Source organism: Ictalurus furcatus, chromosome 19 (genome assembly GCF_023375685.1).
Source record: "Ictalurus furcatus strain D&B chromosome 19, Billie_1.0, whole genome shotgun sequence".
Taxonomy (NCBI): Eukaryota; Metazoa; Chordata; class Actinopteri; order Siluriformes; family Ictaluridae; genus Ictalurus; species Ictalurus furcatus.
The window spans coordinates 23,545,832-23,566,041 of NC_071273.1; the positions used below are offsets into that span (position 1 = coordinate 23,545,832).

General features: G+C 40.0%; 2 protein-coding genes across 3 annotated transcripts in view; one reads left to right on the forward strand and one right to left on the reverse strand.

Annotated features, from left to right (window-relative positions):
- Positions 1-57: 57 nt before the first annotated feature.
- kiss2 (kisspeptin 2) lies at positions 58-7,050 on the reverse strand. The gene is made up of 3 exons (XM_053649769.1): positions 7,022-7,050; positions 5,146-5,323; positions 58-432 (listed from the first exon to the last, which is right to left on the reverse strand). Exons 2-3 carry the CDS (start codon positions 5,321-5,323, stop codon positions 167-169), a joined length of 444 nt encoding a protein of 147 aa, XP_053505744.1. The 5' UTR covers positions 7,022-7,050; the 3' UTR covers positions 58-166.
- Positions 7,051-7,205: 155 nt separating this feature from the next.
- The window catches only part of gys2 (glycogen synthase 2), a 24,482-nt gene continuing 11,477 nt past the window's right edge, over positions 7,206-20,210 (forward strand). For both annotated transcript variants that reach the window (XM_053649760.1, XM_053649761.1), the window contains exons 1-8: positions 7,206-7,337; positions 8,768-8,949; positions 12,930-13,121; positions 13,887-14,072; positions 16,214-16,358; positions 18,656-18,773; positions 19,558-19,678; positions 19,835-19,941. In XM_053649760.1, the coding sequence (XP_053505735.1) occupies positions 7,217-7,337; positions 8,768-8,949; positions 12,930-13,121; positions 13,887-14,072; positions 16,214-16,358; positions 18,656-18,773; positions 19,558-19,678; positions 19,835-19,941 (1,172 nt within the window). In that variant the 5' untranslated portion in view covers positions 7,206-7,216. The remainder of the gene's footprint in view (positions 7,338-8,767; positions 8,950-12,929; positions 13,122-13,886; positions 14,073-16,213; positions 16,359-18,655; positions 18,774-19,557; positions 19,679-19,834; positions 19,942-20,210) is intronic.

Below are 20,210 nucleotides of genomic sequence, written 5' to 3' on the forward strand. Positions count from 1 at the left end.
AAATGATTTTAGTCTCTAAACCATTCAACAATTTCCAAAAAATTTTTTATTACACACACACACACACACACACACGTCCATCACGACATCTCCAGTTAATCCAGCTCTTAAAAATTGCACTTTTTTTTTTTCCTGTGTGTGTGTGTGTGTGTGTGTGTGTGTGTGTTCATGATGCCTCCTCCAGTTCTCTCAGGAAAAGCAGAACCGGGAGCCTCCTCGTCGTTCCCGATCGGTCCGGTTTTAAGCGTCCGTCTCTCTTCCCGAAGCGCAGCCCGAACGGGTTGTAGTTAAATTTACTGCGGGTTAGACGATGCTTGCAGGAAATGTGACTCTCGGAATCCTGATCCTTTAACAAGAAGCAAATCCTGTCGTCTTCCGAGGTGCTGCGCTCGTCCACGCCTCTCTGATCCGGTTCTCCGAGTCCGGCCAATTCTACAGTACATATTCGACAATAAATAAATCTGAGTTTCATAAAAAAAATAAATAATGAACACTTTATTTTAAGGAACACCTAAGAGTCGTGTTTAATGCCAAGTATCTGTATTCACACCTAACACCAAGATCTGCTCGATCGCATTATTAGCTGTGATGATGTTTTTTCATAAGCACTAAACTACAGCACGTAAATTAATAACGAAATTCACATCTTGTTAGAATGAATCCTCCGTTTTTAGATCTCTAGGCTCTACGACTTGTGTGTTTAATGCATTGAATCAATCCTGAAAACCTCCATGGATTGTGCTCCGTCTAGTTTCATAAATTATTTTATTCCTCACTACTTGGCAACCAAAAAGTTCAATAAATCAGTTTGTTTCTCGTAATCTAAAGATCGAATGATGTGTTCTGCAAACTGCCCAACGTGAATTCGTAATAAAGAATAAAGCCGGTGTGATATGATGCGTTTTAAAATCCATCCTTGATGCATCTTGGTTTATTTTTTAAAAGTTTGATGCATTTATTATCCTAAACCCCCCCCCCCCCAATAGAATAATCTGCATGATATTTTAATCCAAAAACTGTTTGCATTAGGCTTTATTTTTTTAGACTTTAGGTAGTTTTCTACTTAAATAGTTTTTGTGTACGTAAACATGAGAGAACAGCCTCTGTTTATTGTCCACTTTATTAGGAACACTTGTACACCTGCTCGTTTATGCGGTTATCTAATCAGCCAATCGCGTGGCGGCAGCGCGACGTGTAAAATCATGCAGATACACGTCTCGAGCTTCGGTTAATGTTCACGTCGAACATCAGAATGAGGAAGAAGGAACAAAAAAAGGTCTGATCTCTGTGACGTTAACCGTGGCATGGCTGTTAGTACCAGATGGGTTTCAGAAACTGCTGATCTCCTGCGGATTTCACACGCAACAGTCTGGAGTTTACACAGAATGGTGCGAAAGACAAAAAGCACCTGCAGGGTCTGCAGGCTGAAACTCCTTACTGATGAGAGAGATCGGCGGAGAATGACCATGCTGTTCTATACTAGGAACTCAAATAATCACTCTTTACGACCGTGGTGAGCAGAAAAGCATCTCAGAACACATCAAACCTTGAGCTAATAACCCTAATCTGTGCCCACGATAGCCTCCAGATTCCCGTTCTTGGCTGACATTCATATGTGGTTTACTGCCGTTGTAGCTCGTCCACCTCGAGATTTGACGTGTTGATGCTTTTCTGCTCACCGTGTTTGTAAAGAGTGATTATTTACATGAAAATGAATCACATGTAAATGAATCACATGAATATGAATCACATGAATATGAATCACATGAAAATGAATCACATGTAAATGAATCACATGAATATGAATCACATGAATATGAATCACATGAATATGAATCACATGAAAATGAATCACATGTAAATGAATCACATGAATATGAATCACATGAAAATGAATTACATGTAAATGAATCACATGTAAATGAATCATATGAAAATGAATAAATAAATTAAAACGTAAAAAAAAAAAGAGTGATTATTTGAGTGACTGTAGCCTTCCTTGCAGCTCAAACATTAACCGAAGCTCTTGACCTGCATCTGCATGATTTTATGCATTGTTCTGCTGCCACGTGATTGGCTGATTGGATAAACGAGCAGGCGTTCGGGTGTCTGATGACGTTGTAGGTCACATTTTTGCAGAAAAATCAAACATTCTAAAGAGTTCCCAAACTTTCAATCAAATCCAGTGTATTTGCTGGTAATTACGGATCTGTTTGCGTGAATATGCCTAATAAATGCATTATGAGTTGGGATAATGTCGTTGTGATGAAAACTGGATGGAGCGTGTTAGTTTATAATAAATGTTATGCCTGTGGGTTCAATGTAGCATCAAGTGATCTGTGCTTGATCACTTTAAGAGCGTAAATAAGTCATTAATACGACAGCATGTGCTCTATATAAACGCTAAAAAGCATTGAAGACGTCTTCAATAAGTCAATTCATGTCCTATATTCTAAAGCCAAGACCGTTTTCTAGTTATTTTGTTAGCGAAAACATACAAACATGATTATTTTACACGCACAAAGCAGAGATCTCCAAAGCCCACATAACTACTGTGGGATATCTGTGATGAAATATGACATGCTGCTTATTATAAACTAATAAGATGTGACTTTAGATGATTCCTTCATGCTCAGGTGTTGGCATTACAAGGCTATTTTATAATCGATTAGGCATTTCTACACTAACAGGACTTCTTCTGTTTCATTCACGGCGAAGGAACCGTACGTGAGTGTCTGATTTGTGATTATTTGGACACAGAACCAGAGTGTAACCCCTGATTTAGTCTAACTTAATATTAATGTTAATATCTAATAAGTTTATCTGATCTTTCACAAAATGAGAGCTAAAATGGGCTTCTATTGGGAATGTTTGATATTGAAGATTCGCCACTTTTTCTAGGTCAAAAATATCGGTGATGTCCAAAAGATCAGAATTTTCCTCGGGTCGTCGTCTCTTCCACTGATGTTCAGACGATGCACTGATGGGATCCGATCTAACACAGATAGTCCGGTTTTACACAAACCTGTAGAGTCCATGCTGGCTCGAGTGTCATTACAGGAAAAGTTGTATACATATATATATATATATATATATATATATATATATATATATATATATATATATATATATATATATCTCAAATCAAGCACCAATAGATCTTATTATCTTAAATTCTCTAAGTCGGACCTCTAGGTTCTTGGTGTTGATCAAGCTGTGAATTCTGAGAACATTAACTAACTAACTAACTAATTAGCATATACATCAGCCGAATATACAGTGGGGTCCAAAAGTCTGAGCGCTCTAATGAAATTGCTTCTATTTTCCAATTTATTACAATATTTTTCAATACAAGTTACATAATCCTCTATAGACTAAGTGCGGAAGTGGAATATTAGAAATGTTTATATGAAGTTCAGAAGTTCTAGGGTGTTTGGTACATCCAACTTTTCCTGTAATGACACTCGAGATGGCATGGACTCTACAGGTTTGTGTAAAACCTGACCATCTGTGTTAGATCGGACCCCATCAGTGGAAGAGTCGAGGAAAATTCTCAGATTTTGGACATCACAATTTTTGTTTACGCGTACATAGTGACCTGGAAATAATGAATCTTCAAAACTTATTATTTCCGGTTTTAAAATAAATAATAAAAAAATATCCCCATATGTTCAGAGTTCTCTCAGTACAATCGAAGGCCTGTCAATAAAAGGAAGCACTTTTTATCTCTCTCTCTTTTTTTCTTTTTTTTTTTTTGCAAAAGATAAGATACACTTATTAGATATTGACATTGCGACAGGTACTGGAATTTACTTTACAGAAACGTATCACATGTATATATATATATATATATATATATATATATATATATATATATAAAAAGAAATCAACTGCTGATTTTTACATTTGTGTTATTGTTCATCCTGCTCTAACTCCGGTTTAATTTCTTGAAGGTGAATGTTTTTGGTTTGCAGAAACAAATCGCGTTTCTGGATTTCGGCCTCCAAAAAAAAAAAAGGTGGAAATTTTTACATTATCCGGAATTTATTGAATCCTTTCTTGCAGAAATTATTTAGTTTTCTTATTCATTACTTAAAATTGCGTGTCAGAATTGCATGTCATTATATTATCTTGACGTATATTAAACGGAAATGGATTGTCCATATATATATATATATATATATATATATATATATATATATATATATATATATATATATATATATATATATATGGGAATACTACTAGTTAAAAAAAAATAAATTAATAATAATAATAATAAAATAAAAAGGATAAAATATTGCACCTGAAATGAAAACCAAAAATCTTCCAAAAATTGTTAAAAATCAGGTCTAATATTTTAAATTTGGATGACAAAATGATAGAATTTTTTTCTACATACAGCGATATTCTTTGACATTAACATTCACACAATTTACTGTAGGACTGTTGCATGATGCAGCTGATTTCATAATAATAAAAAAGTGAAAACGTCTTCATACATACATACACATTATACACACACACACACACACACACACACACACACACACACACATATATATATATATCATTTTAATTTGGGATTTTATGTAGAAAGTTTGTAGATATACTAGAGACATTGAGAATAGCAAATAGTCTCGAGAGCATCAGAAATCAGGATAAGGAATTACAATAACGGTCTCAGGTGTTTTGGAGATAATTCACGTGTCTTATTTTTCTATAAACAGTCTCATATTGCCTCTCCATAAACGTGGACACTGCATGAAAGGGTTAAACTGACAACTGAAGATATCACTATTATATAGCCTGTCACTACTTATAGAGCATTTCCTTTATATTTCCATGTGTCTTTGTTTAAATAGTCAAGGTAAACTGGAACAAACAAGCTCTTACCATTAATAGATAGTCTATTTAAAAAAAAAAAAAAAAAATCATTATTATATTATTGTAAACAATAGCACTATTATCACACACTATTGATATAAAAATGACTGCAATTATTGCATGTCTACAAAGAGAAAAAAAACAGGAAAAAACCCCACCAAAACTACCTCGGTGTCCTGAGAGCCAGCTCCAGCCACGCTTCTATGTGTCCCTTCAAATAAAGTGTTACCTTTCTTTCCATCGTAGAAGGTCTTTTACCTGGAATTCTGACACGTGAGGATGCGTACTGAGCCACCAGGACTGACGTGAAGATGATCAGCACCTGTAGTTTCATACTGTCGGGTGATGGAGCTGATCCCTGCGCAGAAACTCGTCTCTGCTGTGAATAACGGCTCCATGTGAGAGCTTCCCTCAATATATAAGCATGGGGTGACATCTTTTACATGCACACAGAGAGAGAGAGAGAGAGAGAGAGAGAGAGAGAGAGAGAGAGAGAGAGAGAGAGCACTTTATTCTAACCTCAGCGCAGCACCTCTCTCCTGTTTAGACCATTTGCTCTCTTCTTGGAAATGTTATTGTTATTTATTTCCCCACTGTCATGTCCGAAAGCAGGGCAATTATTTAAATTGCTCTGATTCCTCGCCATCATAGTCCGAAAAAATACGAAACGGATAATAATGAATAAATGGAAAGCTTTTTACGCACCATCTCTCTCTCTCTCTCTCTCTCTTTCTCTCTCTCTCTTGCCATCACACACTGTGCTTTTCCGGGAAATTTACTGAAACCAGAATAAAATGGTGCCATTACACCGGTGCTATTATTATTATTATTATTATTATTATTATTATTATTATTATTGTTATTATTATTTACCTAGCAACTTTCCAGTACAAATATACGGTCGAAAAGTATCGGCGCCCTCGTGAACAGGAAAACCGCGCATCCGTAGTGTATGATTTTGAGCAAAACACTGAAAGTAGAACTAGAAAAATTTGAATAATCGCCTCTTCCGGTAATAGCAGGGTTTTAGACACCTGTACAGAATCTCGGCTCGATCCAAAACATTAATGCAGAATAATTCAAGCTGATTTAAGCTCATTTGCTTAGGTTTGTGCGTGCAGGATATGTGACTTTATACCACGGGGCGTTAACCTCCTGGCAGAGGCAGCCATGTTTTCTATATTAACAGATCATGATCTATAGTATGAGTCATCTGCAGGGATGTTTCTTTCTGTACGCCGGAAACCACCGGACCACCAGAGGGCGGCATGATTTATCCATCCATCCATCCATCCATCCATCCATTTTCTGTACCGCTTATCCTTACTGGGAACCTGGGGCCTATCCCAGGGGGCATGGGGCAGAAGTCTGGGGACACCGTGGACGGGGTGCATGATTGATCATTAGAGGAAAAGATTTACGCATCAGTGTTGTCGAAAGGGCGCCCTCTTGTGTTGTGAAAAGAAAAAACACTGCAATTTGCCTAAGTAAGTAATGTAGCGGACGTCAAAAGATTGCAAACACGGAGCGTTTGCATCAATCTGGGGTGGAAAAGTGTAAAAAGAAAAAAAGCAGATGAAGAGGAACGGACTGAAAAGAAATGAACGCTGATTAAAAGGATTTCGTCAACTCGTTCAATTTCTTGCTTACGCAAGGATGGACTCCTCAGTGTTCACGCTGAAGCTGTTTGACTCCACTTAGAGCAAAACAAACAAATAAACAAACAAACAAATCACCATTTGCAAAATAATTTGTCTTATACCAATATTTTTTAAAATGTATATTGAAATTATTAATATATTATATATATAATATATGTATATTGAAATTTATTACTAAAATCAATTTGAAAAATTCTAATTTAAAAAAAAAAACTTTATTTATTGATTGATTAATTGATTATCTTATTTATTTGTTTGTTTGTTTATTTATCTATTTTTGTTTAATGGATACCTCAGTGTGCACACTCAAGCTGTTTGACACTCTTAAAAAAAGAAAACAGAATCACTTTATAATTATACCTATTTATTTAATTTTATTATAATGATTAAAATATTGTATGATGGTAAAAAAAAAAAAGCACAAAAGAAGAAGAAAGCAAGCAGTTTTGGCCGTGTGCCATGCCGGCTCTCACCGTGATGTCGGTGACCTCGAGCCCAAAGTGCGTCAGTGTTTGTTTAAGAGAGTTAAAAGAGATACGCGCTCCAGTCCAAACTCCCCTGGGACTCTCGGAGATTAAGAGCAGTGACGAAGCCAGGGTCTCGGAGCTCCTTCACTCGTGTCTTCCTGCCGGATTTCACTTGAAACAACATCTGGATTTCTTCCCATCATGCCCCTGACCAGGTCTCTGTCCATGAGCTCTCTGAGCGGTCTTCCTCTGTGGGAGGAAGAGGAGTTACCTGTGGAGGATCTGCTGCTGTTTGAGATAGCATGGGAAGTCACCAACAAAGGTGAGAGCCACTGTGACACTTAAAAACCAAACTTTTATTCATTTTCAAAATTCGGTCAAAGAAAGCGCTCCTCTAACCATTAAAGATGCCTCATCGCAGGAAATAAAAATAAAATTTAGAAAATTTAGTATAAAATTATCAAATACACAAAATATATTTACCTCGCATCCACATTAAGCACATTCTGATGATTCACTCATTTTTATTTTTGGAATTTACTTTCAGTGTATAATTTGGGTAACAGGGTTGTACTAGTGATAGTAGATAATGTGATAAAATGCCCCCTAGAGTGTCCCTACAGTAGATAATGTGATCAAGTGCCCTCTAGAGTGCCCCTATGGTAGATAATGTGATAAAGTGCCCTCTAGAGTGCCCTTATGATAGATAATGTGATAAAGTGCCCTCTAGGGTGCCCCTATGGGCGATTATGTGATAAAGTCCCCTATAGAGTGCGACTATGTTAGATAATATGATAAAGTTCACTCTATGGTAGATTATGTGATAAAGTGCCCTCTAGGGTGCCTCTATGGTAAATTATGTGATAAAGTGCCCTCTAGGGTGCCTCTATGGTAGATGATGTGATAAAGTGCCCTCTAGGGTGCCTCTATGGTAGATTATGTGATAAAGTGCCCTCTAGGGTGCCTCTATGGTAAATTATGTGATAAAGTGCCCTCTAGGGTGCCTCTATGGTAGATTATGTGATAAAGTGCCCTCTAGGGTGCCTCTATGGTAAATTATGTGATAAAGTGCCCTCTAGGGTGCCTCTATGGTAGATTATGTGATAAAGTGCCCTCTAGGGTGCCTCTATGGTAAAATATGTGATAAAGTGCCCTCTAGGGTGCCTCTATGGTAGATTATGTGATAAAGTGCCCTCTAGGGTGCCTCTATGGTAAATTATGTGATAAAGTGCCCTCTAGGGTGCCTCTATGGTAGATTATGTGATAAAGTGCCCTCTAGGGTGCCCCTATGGTAGATGATGTGATAATGTGCCCTCTCGAGTGCCACAATGTCAGATAATATGATAAAGTTCACTCTGTGGTAGATAATGTGATAAAGTGCCCTCTAGGGTGCACCTACAGTAGATAATGTAATAAAGTGCACGGCCCTCTATGGAAGATGATGTGATAAAGTGCCCTCTAGAGTGCCCCTACAATAGATAATGTGATAAAGTGCTCTCTAGTGTGCCCCTATGGTAGATTATGCGATAAAGTGCCCTATAGGGTGCCCTCTAGGGTTAGTTAGAAACATGATAACGTGCCCTGATAGTGTCTAACAAGTGGTGTCCTTTTCATTTTTTCACCACGGTGTCTGCCCCTCAGGCAGTCTGTGTCTGCCCCTGCATTTCTAAATAAAACATCATGGACAAAAGGTTTTGTTCCCCTGCATGCCGGATTGACCTCTTCTTCTCGGTTCCTCTTCCTCTTCTCCAGTGGGAGGGATTTACACCGTCATCCAGACCAAAGCTAAGATCACAGTGGATGAGTGGGGTGAGAACTTCTTCATGATCGGCCCTTACTACGAACACAACTTCAAGACACAGGTGGAGAAGTGTGAACCTCCAAACTCTGCCGTGAAAGCAGCCATGGAGTCCATCACCAACAACGGCTGTCAGGTAGATCCCTCCATACTCGTTACCCGCTCTCACCCAGCCAATCTCGGGCCACTGTATATCAAACGACTAGGCTTCAGTTCAGCGTCCGATCATTTCAGTTCAGCGTCCAATCACTTCAGTTTAGCATCCGATCACTTCAGATTAGCATCTGATCATTTCAGTTTAATATTCGATCATTTTGGATTAGCATCCGATCACTTCAGTTTAGTGTCCGATCACTTCGGATTAGTGTCCGTTCACTTCAGATTAGCATCTGATCATTTCAGTTTAATATTCAATCATTTTGGATTAGCATCTGATCACTTCGGATTAGCATCTGATCACTTCAGTTTAGCGTCCGATCACTTCAGTTTAGAGTCCGATCACTTCGGATTAGCATCCGATCACTTCAGTTTAACGTCCGATCACTTCGGATTAGCATCCGATCATTTCAGTTTAATATTCGATCACTTTGGATTAGCATCCGATCACTTCAGTTTAGTGTCCGATCCCTTCGGATTAGCATCCGATCACTTCAGTTTAACGTCCGATCACTTCGGATTAGCATCCGATCATTTCAGTTTAATATTCGATCACTTTGGATTAGCATCTGATCGCTTCAGTTTAGTGTCCGATCGTTTCAGTTTAGCGTCCGATCGTTTCAGTTTAGAGTCCGATCGTTTCAGTTTAGAGTCCGATCGTTTCAGTTTAGCATCTGATCATTTCAGTTTAGCATCCAATCAGTTCAGTTGAGCATCCGATCATTTCAGTTTAGCATCCAATCATTTCATTTTAGCATATGATCATTTTAGTTTAGCATCTAATCGCTTTGGTTTAGCATCCGATCATTTCAGTTCAGCATCCGATTGCTTCAGTTTAGCATCCGATCATGTCAGTTCAGCATCCGATTGCTTCAGTTTAGCCTCCAATCATTTCAGTTCAGCATCCGATCGCTTTGGTTTAGCATCCAATCATTTCAGTTTAGCATCTGTTCCAGTTTAGCATCCGACTGTAGCATATATTAAATATGTACTACCTAGATGATGTGTAGACCAGATATCAGAAGACTAAAGGGCATGTAGGAGGAAGTGGATTGAAACAATAACAGTGACAACACAACTGATAAAGTAAATATAGAATGACTTACATACAATCTAGAGTGAGTGAAATCAAACATGTACGATACATATATAATACCCCGGGCTGCACCCGCGAAAATATATATATACACACGGAATATAACAAAACTGAAATAAAATAAAATCACATCCAGAATGAAAATGTCTTTTACTCTGAATGGAAGCACTCCTCTAGAGTATTTTCAGTTGTAGTCCTTTGCAGAAAAACCAAAATAATATCAAATAACGTGTCCTTCAAGACACAGTGGTTCTGGTTGGGTGACTCGCCATCAGACTGCTGAAAAATTGGTGTAAAGCTTCTTCCCATGGAATCAAAAAACCTGACCTGTATAAACAGTGTCAGAATAAAACAAAATGAAATCTATGTACAAAACCTATACATATTACACACCACGGTTTAAGTAATTTAAATGATAAATTACAGCCAGTATCCTGGTTACACAATTAAAATAAAAGACCTTCTGTATTGAACGTCTGTCTGATTTTTACACGACTCAAACAAAATGGAGCGAACGCTACGTGCATTGAAACACGTAAACAACTAACACTCGACATAAGTGAATATAGCTCACATTTATACAGTGCGATTTAACAGTTTAATAACTCGGAAGTAATGTGACTCGGAACACTTTTGGCATTAATTCGAATTGACGCATTATTTACACGGATAAATGAAAGAGAAGAAAATAAACAAGTCGTGTAACATGCTGCGTCGTAGCTGTATTAGCTTAGCATAGCACTCAGCACTTAACGAACTCTAGACTTAACTCACCAAGTTTCACGTCGGATAAAACCACACGCCGAAGTTCCTCACGCACTCCAACTGGCAGTAGTGCTGCTTCGACCTTTGGTTTCACTCGTTCAGACGGTTAATTATAATATATAATTATAATTTAGGCTTTTTTCTCTTTTTTCCGTCTCCGTTTCTCTCCTCGCTCTGGCTGTGTGTGCGCCCGCGCAGTAAAAAAAACTCTCCCGCTGTCACCTGTCAATCAAGGCGGGATCTACGTGTACAATGGTGTTAATTGGTCGAAATGATCTACATGAAGCATTTTAACGGGTTCGAATAACGTATTTGAAAGTATAGTGGTTTACATTCTGCTTTGTTTTTAATGAATCTATGTTGTTTTAAATTCGGTTTCAAATATTTATTTATATACATTTTCTAGTGGGCTACAACCTTATTACAGTTTAGCATCCGATCGCTTCAGTTTAGCGTCCGATCATTTCAGTTTAGCATCCGATCGCTTCAGTTTAGTGTCCGATCGTTTCAGTTTAGTGTCTGATCATTTCAGTTTAGCATCCGATCGCTTCAGTTTAGCGTCCGATCATTTCAGTTTAGCATCCGATCGCTTCAGTTTAGTGTCTGATCATTTCAGTTTAGTGTCTGATCGCTTCAGTTTAGTGTCCGATCGTTTCAGTTTAGTGTCCGATCATTTCAGTTTAGTGTCCGATCGCTTCAGTTTAGTGTCCGATCATTTCAGTTTAGTGTCCGATCATTTCAGTTTAGTGTCCGATCGCTTCAGTTTAGTGTCCGATCGCTTCAGTTTAGTGTCCGATCGTTTCAGTTTAGTGTCTGATCGTTTCAGTTTAGTGTCCGATCGTTTCAGTTTAGTGTCCGATCATTTCAGTTTAGTGTCCGATCATTTCAGTTTAGTGTCCGATCATTTCAGTTTAGTGTCCGATCGCTTCAGTTTAGTGTCCGATCGTTTCAGTTTAGCATCCATTAACTGGCTATATATAAGTAAGTTAGCCTGTTTTCTTTTGCAGATTGGAGTAGCAAGTCAAACTGTAGCTAACAGTAAATACTGCAAACGTACAGAGATTGAACGATGTTTTAAAGCAAAATGGCGTAGTTTGAGAGTTTGAGAGTTTTAGAGTAATAAAATAATAAAAGCTTCTTTACACACAAAACATTAACTCAGTTTCATCAGCTGAAAACATTTCCTTTGACTTTTTTACAGGTAAGAGTGTGTGAACGTCAGTAGGAGTCAGTGTGAGTCAGTAGGAGTCAGTGTGAGTCAGTGTGAGTCAGTAGGAGTCAGTGTGAGTCAGTAGGAGTCAGTAGGAGTCAGTGTGAGTCAGTGTGAGTCAGTAGGAGTCAGTAGGAGTCAGTGTGAGTCAGTGTGAGTCAGTAGGAGTCAGTGTGAGTCAGTGTGAGTCAGTGTGAGTCAGTAGGAGTCAGTGTGAGTCAGTGGACCTTGACTCTTTCAGTGTGTTTGGAAATGAGAGATTTCCACACTACATCCCAGAAGGTGGTGCTGAGAGACCTCTACATATCACACAGTGAATTCAAAGCACTAGAGAAAGCGAGAGAGAGAGAGAGAGAGAGAGAGAGAGAGAGAGGGAAAGAGAAAGAGAGAAAGAGAGACAGAGAAAGAGAGAGAGAGTGAGACAGAGCGAGAAAGAGAAAGAGAGAGAAAGAGAGAGAGAGAAAAAGAGAGAGAGCAAGACAGAGAGAGAAAGAGAGAGAGAGACAGAGAGAGAAAGAGACAGAGAGAGAGAGAGAAAAGAGAGAGAGAGACAGAGAGAGAGAGACAGAGAGAGAAAGATAGAGAGAGAGAGACAGAGAGAGAGTAAAAAAGAGAGAGCAACAGGGAAAGAGAGAGAAAGAGAGAAAGAGAGAGAGAGAGAGAGAGACGGAGACAGTAAAAAAGAGAGAGAGAGATGTTCAATGAAATCATGTGGAAACTAGTCTTGTAAGTTCTTCTTCATTGTTAAATGCTAACTCTTTATAATCCCCTCTGCTGTGCATCACGTGTACACTAACCCTCAGCAGCATGTTGATGGAGAAATAGATAGATAACATGTAACCTTGACACAATACTGAGTGTGTGTGTGTGTGTGTGTGTGTGTGTGTAGGTGCACTTTGGCCGGTGGCTCATAGAAGGCAGTCCGTATGTGATCCTATTCGATATCGGCGCCGCAGCCTGGAACCTGGACCGCTGGAAGGGAGACTTGTGGAACACTTGCGGCATCGGGCTGCCGTACCACGACCGAGAGGCCAACGACTCGCTCATCTTCGGTTCACTCGTGGCCTGGTTCTTCAAAGAGGTGAACACATGGATTGGTCGGGTGCACGGTTGCTTAGTGGTTAGCACGCACACCTCACACTTCCCGGTTTGGGGGTTCAAATCCCGCCTCCGCCCTGCGTGCGCGGAGCTTCCGTGTTCTCTCCGTGCTTCGGGGGTTTCCTCCGGGTACTCCGGTTTCCTCCCCCAGTCCAAAGACATGCACTGTAGGTGCATTAGCATTCCCAAATTGTTCGTAGTGTGTGAATGTGTGCGCGATGGATTGGCACCTCGTCCAGGGTGTCCCCCACCTTGTGCCCCCATCCCAGGAATACTGTTTGTGATGTGGGAATACACCCATGCACACACACACACACACTAGAGTTACAGCTACTGATAGAAAGCACTGACACTGGAGACTCCTTCCATAAATGTGAAATAAACATCTCCTTACTTTAAGAAAGCCTCATTATATCAGCAATGACATGTTTTTTTGTTGTAAGTTATTATTATACAGTAGAAATGATAACGTATTAATATAAACCCGTGATGTCCAGCTGCACTACTTCCAATATAACGGTTATGATATTATTACATTACCGGTTTCCCCATACCGTTCCTCCTCTAATATTTTAATTCTTGAACGTAATACTTGTAATATTTTTTTTCCTTATTCAACGGCCAGAGCAAGGATTCCTAAATCATCGCGATCATTTATTTAGTTTTTTCCCCCAGCAAAATACCTGAGCGTGGTTGTAAGTGTGTGCGCTGTAGGCGTGTAAACCCTGATGTTTGTCTCTGTCTGTAGCTAACAGATCGTCTTCGGGACAAACCCAACGTAATCGCTCACTTCCACGAGTGGCAGTCCGGAGTCGGCCTCGTGCTCAGTCGCTCCCGTAAGATCCCCATGGCCACCATGTTTACTACACACGCTACGCTCCTGGGTCGCTATCTGTGTGCTGGAAATATGGACTTCTACAACAACCTGGATAAGGTCAGATCATGTGCTTACACACACACACACACACACACACACACACACACACAGGATAGGAGGCGTTCTTTTCTCTCACCGTTTAGTTGTCGTCTTGACGTTTTCAGCTCTTTACGAGCGTTGCATTTTTTTAAGGAGTTTTTAAGGAGTGGGCGTGGCCAGTGTAAATCAGCCGTGCAGCGAACCCGATTGGAAACTTTATGGCTGTTTATCAACATAAACATGTGAGGGTGATGAAGATCGGTGAAGCTTTTGTAAATTTGTTGGGAGTTTTTAGTCCAATGAAGACGTTTGCACAGAACCGTGCCGCCAGAAGGAACCAGAATTCCACAGCGCTGCCGAATAAAGCTGTGTAGTTTATAACGATTTGAACTGTTACTGTTGGAAATATTTGACATTTTACAAAGAAAGATCCTGATCTTGTATATGATGATCAATTCAACTCATGTTTGTTTGTTATATTTGCTTTCGGGGTGTTTTTTTTTTTTTGTAACTACACTAGTGTAAAAATTTCCAGAATCCTATAAATGCGTATCTACAAACTAGATCAGGAATCTTCATTAAAATAGCCGTGGCTTGGACATCGTTACGGATTCCGCCATCGTGTAGCGGTTTCAAGCATCACGTGTTCATGTTTGTGTTTGCTTCTGTTTTGGTCCTGTCTCCACCCCGCCTCCCCGGCTTTTCGCTGGTGTGCTACCTGATTGTGTGCACCTGTTTTGTGTTAGTTCTCGATAAGTTTGTCCATTGACTGTACACCGTGTTTTGTTTCTGTGCCATAGTTCCGGGTACTTCCTGGATCATTTCATTTCGATTAATTACGATTACCGGACTGGCCGCAATAACTATAACGCCGAGTTTACGCACCCGTGCGCTTCGAGAATATCAATACACGTCACAGACGTCACCATTTCAAAAACAAAATCAATTGCCCCCGAGACTGACATTTATCCATTCGTCTATCTGAACCAGGAGAGTTACCTGCTCAGTTAAACGCTTATTATTCCACAGTAAGGAGCGAAGATGTACTTGGCTATGTAGTGCTAATTGGCCTGTATAAGGTCATCAGCTGCTAAAGGCCATGCGATTTGGGCTGGAGGCTAATTGACAGCGTGTTTATGATTGGGAAATGGATTCTCCGACCCGTAGCCCTCAAGAGGAACCTCCTTTATCTGCGTGGTTCAAAAAGAAACGAACTAAAGAAGCAGATGTTTGCGAAGGTTTGAAATGAGAACGCAGCTCTCCTTTGATTACTTCCTGAACGGGAAGTTAGCTCGGCTCAGCTTGGGCAACCCACCCAGGATGGACTTGACCACCCTACAATTTCTTATTCCAGATTTTAAATTCCACATTTTTAGAATTTAGGATTTACAATAAAAATAAATAAATAAATAAATGTTGTGCCATATTTTCAAAATACGGTAGTGGGGACATGATAACTAAAATAGCATGTACGCTCTACGCTTAAACGTCACTCCCGGTAACATTTCGTATGAGTAGCACACCGAAATTGTCGCCATAGTTACAGCAATATTCGAAATATGAGTCTGTACGATACGCTAATAAAATAAAAGAGATCGTGAGTTGTTCTGTCAAACATATCTGTAAATCAAGCGGCCCCACACGAGGTCGTGACCCCTATATTTAGAACCCGAGGGTTCGTTTTCAGAACGTTATTATTATTCAAAATAACGTTTGTAAACATTCTTCATTGTCGGAATGTTGTAGGCACTAACATTTCCATAATAACATAGAGTATGTTATTGGAAAGTTACAGTATAAACGTTTGAATAACGTACTCTCTGTCAGCTGGGGTACATAAAAATCTGCCTACCAATGCGGTCGTAGTGACAGGATTTAGGAGCGTCCACAATAACAATAACGGATCTGTTGTGTTATGATACATTCGTTTATTCAGCAGCGCTGCTGAATTCTGGATTCTGATTGGTCAGAAGTAAGCGTCGATGATTTTTTATTATTATTTTTTTAATAACAGCAGCTCTCGAGAGCTGTTTTTGTCTTGTTAACTTCAAGAGAGAGAAAATAATAATGTCGGGGATTATTGTTATTATTGTTATTATTATTATTATTATTATTATTATTATTACTGTACTGTAACAGCACCTGTCTCTGTGTGTCAGTTTGATATCGACCGGGAGGCGGGAGAGAGGCAGATCTACCACCGCTACTGTCTGGAGAGAGCTGCAGTGCACTGCTCGCACGTTTTCACCACCGTCTCTCAGATCACCGCGGTGGAGGCCAACCACATGCTTCATAGGAAACCCGGTGGGTCTGAACGCGATGGCGCTGAGGAATACCTGATTACCGTGGGGTTTAAATATTACACCTCTTCTATAATACTGAGAACAAGAAACCTGGCTATGTCTGAACCGATGATCGAAGGGTCACACGATCGACATGATGACATACGTTTAAGTGCAAAAGTTTGTGCACCCTTAGGATTCACAGAGGATGATGTATGTATGGTGAACGAAAAAATGCGATATAAGTGCAGATCGGTATTAAACACTGTGTCATGCTGTTATATAGTGCTGTGAAAAAGTATTCGTCCCCATCCTGATTTCTTCTGTTTCTGTCTCTCTCTCATACTAAATTAAACGAAGTTTCAAAAACGAAAACAAAATCTAAGGTAAAACAAAGGCAACCTGAGTAAACACAAAATAGAGTTTTTAAACAGTTTTTAAACATTTCTCTGTGTGAAAATGTATTTGCCCCCGTAGTTACTAACTCCCCGAATCTGTGAAACTGCATTCATAACGGGGTTCAGCTGGACTTGACGCAACCAGGTCTGATTACTGCAAACCCTGTTCAATCACATTAACACTTAAATAGAACTCTCTCAACAGCATGAAGTTGGTTACTTACTGAATAACACACCGTGCCAAAGTATTTGATAGAAATTCCAGAAATGATGAGGAAGAAGGTGATTGAAATACATCAGTCTGGGAAGGGTTACACAGATATTTCAAAGGCTCTGAGACTCCAGAGAACCACAGCGAGAGCCGTTATCTCCAAATGGAAAAACTCAGTGCAGTAGTGAACCTTCTCAGAAGAGGCCGACCTTCCATACTTCCTCCAAGAGCACAGCGACGACTCAACCAGGAAGTCACAAAAGAGCCACCGACAACATCAAAAGGACCTACAGGCCTCTCTTGCATCAATAAAAGTCACTGTTCGTGAGTCCACTATCAGAAAGACACTGGGGGAAAATGGCTCCATGGAAGAGTGTTGAGGTGAAAACCACCGCTAACCCAGAAGAACATTAAGACTCGTCTGAATTTTGCCCAAACACACCTCGATGATCCTCAAACCTTTAGCGAGAATGTTCTGTGAACTGAGGAGTCGAAAGTGGAACTGTTTGGAAGACAGACATCCCGTTACATCTGGCGTAAACCAAACACCAATATTCCACAAAAACATGAAACATCATACCTACGATCAAGCATGGTGGTGGAGGCAGTGTGATGGTGTGGGGATGCTTTGCTGCTTCAGGGCCTGGAAAACTTGCAGTAATTGAAAGAAACATGAATTCTGCTCTCTACCAGAAAATCCTAAAGGAGAATGTCCGGTCTTCAGTCTGTAAGTTGAAACTCAAGCGCAACTGGATTACACAGCAAGACAGTGATCTAAAATATAGGAATAGGTTCTGGTCCTAGAAGTAAGTGAAAGTCTGATCTGGGAAGAGTTTGGTTCCAGTTATTGCTGCTAAAGTTCTCACAACCAGATTCAGTTCGTTTTTCACACGGGTAATAGGAGTTGGATAACCTTTTTTTGATTCAATAAAAATTTTTTTAACTGTATTGTGTGTTTTCTCAGGTTGCCTTTGTTTTATGTTGTATTTCGTTTGACGATCTAAAACTATTTAGTATGAGATATACAAAGACAGAAGAAATCAGGATGGGGGCAAATACTTTTTTGCCGCACTCTAGGAAAACAATTAGCAGCAAGGTGGCGTGATGAAGTGGAGTTCATGTTACCAGCCTGAATTTGATTCTTTTCCTATAACAGCATGTCACAAAGTGTTTTATTACTCTTCCGCCACAGCAACTACAATGTTTTTTAATTAATTAAAGAATAACACATCATACTTTTTATCCATTTATCGTTACAGTTAATGTTGTGGAACATCAGTGAAGCAGGTTAGTTCCTGTTCTCACTTTTTTATTATTATTTATAGCAGTTCTAAACAGCTAAAAAACTCTCCGATTTTTCTCTCGAAGTTAAAAATGCAGCTTGTCTTGTTACGGAGAAACTGTAAAGCGTGTACTCCTCTGTCCTGAAGATGTCTAACACTGGAGACTCCTTCCATAAATGTTAAATAGACGTATCACCACATCGACGATTACGCATGTTTATATGGAGCATCCGCTGTACGAGCCTCTTCGAACGAGCTGTTACCATAGGAACGATGAAAACGTATTAAAACCAGCGCATTCTTCCGTCCAATCAGAGTCCCGGATTCAACAGCGCTGTAATATCAGACGAATGCATTATCGATAACTTCTAGATCGATGTGATTCTCAGTGTTGTTGTTGTTGTTGTTGTTGTTGTCGTCTCTGCAGATGTGGTTACACCAAACGGTCTGAATGTAAAAAAGTTCTCGGCTATGCACGAGTTTCAGAACCTGCACTCGCTGAACAAACAGAAGATCCAGGAGTTTGTGAGAGGACATTTCTACGGGTAAAGTCTTCCTCTAGATCAGATTAAACGCTGCACTATTAAGCGACACAGGCAAATATTTTGAGTTTATAGAAATGACGCGTTGGCAGATTTATCTTGAGTAATATTTTGGTTGCTTCTAGATCACACACACACACACACACACACACACACACACACACGCGAGTGTTCAACCTACATTTACATCTGTCATTAAAGGACAAATCCATCCTAAACATCTGGTCTTCAACAGTGTCCTGTGTCTTCTTTCATTGACACGTTGGTCTGCTTACGCTTTCCTATATTACCCACCATGCCGTTCGACTACCTCCTGATAGTTGTGCCATTAAGCATTTATCCCTCGCTTTATCTCTACCTAAAGGCGGCGATGCGGCGGCGCTTTAGTCCTTTAGTCTGTCCAGCTCTCTCACCTCCTCATATATAAAGTACACTCCTGTACCTCTCCGACAGATCAGCTTCCACGACTTCAACTTTCACGCTAACCAAGACTGTGAAGCTTTGCACCAATGGGACGTTTCGGTGCTGGATCTCTGGAAAACGGCGGCTGAGAAACGAAACCTTTGGTCTTTTCGCTAACACTGAGACATCCTCGCTCATGTTTAAGATCGTACGAATGAGCAGTACCTCCAGAGTCACTAAAACTCCTCACAGATACTTCGATATAAATCTATTTAACGTGTTTCAGAGTGGAGTTGAACTTCAGTGGATCCAGATGTGTACGATTTCAGCTTTAATTGATTATCACGCGTCTTCAGATGTTAATGTGTATAAATCTCCTGTGCAGACATCTGGACTTCAATCTGGAGAAAGCGCTTTTCTTCTTCATCGCAGGCCGGTACGAGTTTTCCAACAAAGGAGCCGATATTTTCCTGGAGGCGTTGTCCAGGCTAAATTACCTGCTTCGGGTACGTTTAGTTCTTTCCCAGCACTTCCACTGAAACGGAATATTGAAACGAATGTTCCGTAAGTATGCGTGAAATGAAAAAATCGATCAATTAATAAATGTTTAGGGCATAGAAGGAAGTGGAATCATTTTATTCCTGTTACTGTGTGTCTGTCAGGTGCATAAGAGTGACGTGACGGTGGTGGTTTTCTTCATCATGCCAGCGAAGACGAATAACTTCAACGTGGAAAGCCTGAAAGGTCAAGCCGTGCGCAAGCAGCTGTGGTGCGTCATCACACGTGGACTTAGCGAACCGTACGACGAGGTGTATACGAAAATCCGAAAGCGCCTCGTGAATGGCTCGGATTGTAACCAATCCCGGATTAGTGTGCTGAGGGAATTTGTGGTCTGTATTTCTAATGCTCACAAATATATATATATCGCTTTAACAGGAAGACAGGAGACGTGCTGTTTATCACGGAAACACGCAGACTCGTATAGCGCCACGCAGCACGTAAGGAATACAACACTCTTCTGTCGTGCCGTCAAGGGAA

Bases quoted from the DNA above. Each gene is read 5' to 3' on its own strand.
- kiss2 (XM_053649769.1), bottom strand. From the start codon at position 5,323: ATGTCACCCCATGCTTATATATTGAGGGAAGCTCTCACATGGAGCCGT. The intron at 433-5,145 runs GTAAAAGACCTT...TATGTACTGTAG, and splicing joins CTCACGTGTCAGAATTCCAG to AATTGGCCGGACTCGGAGAA.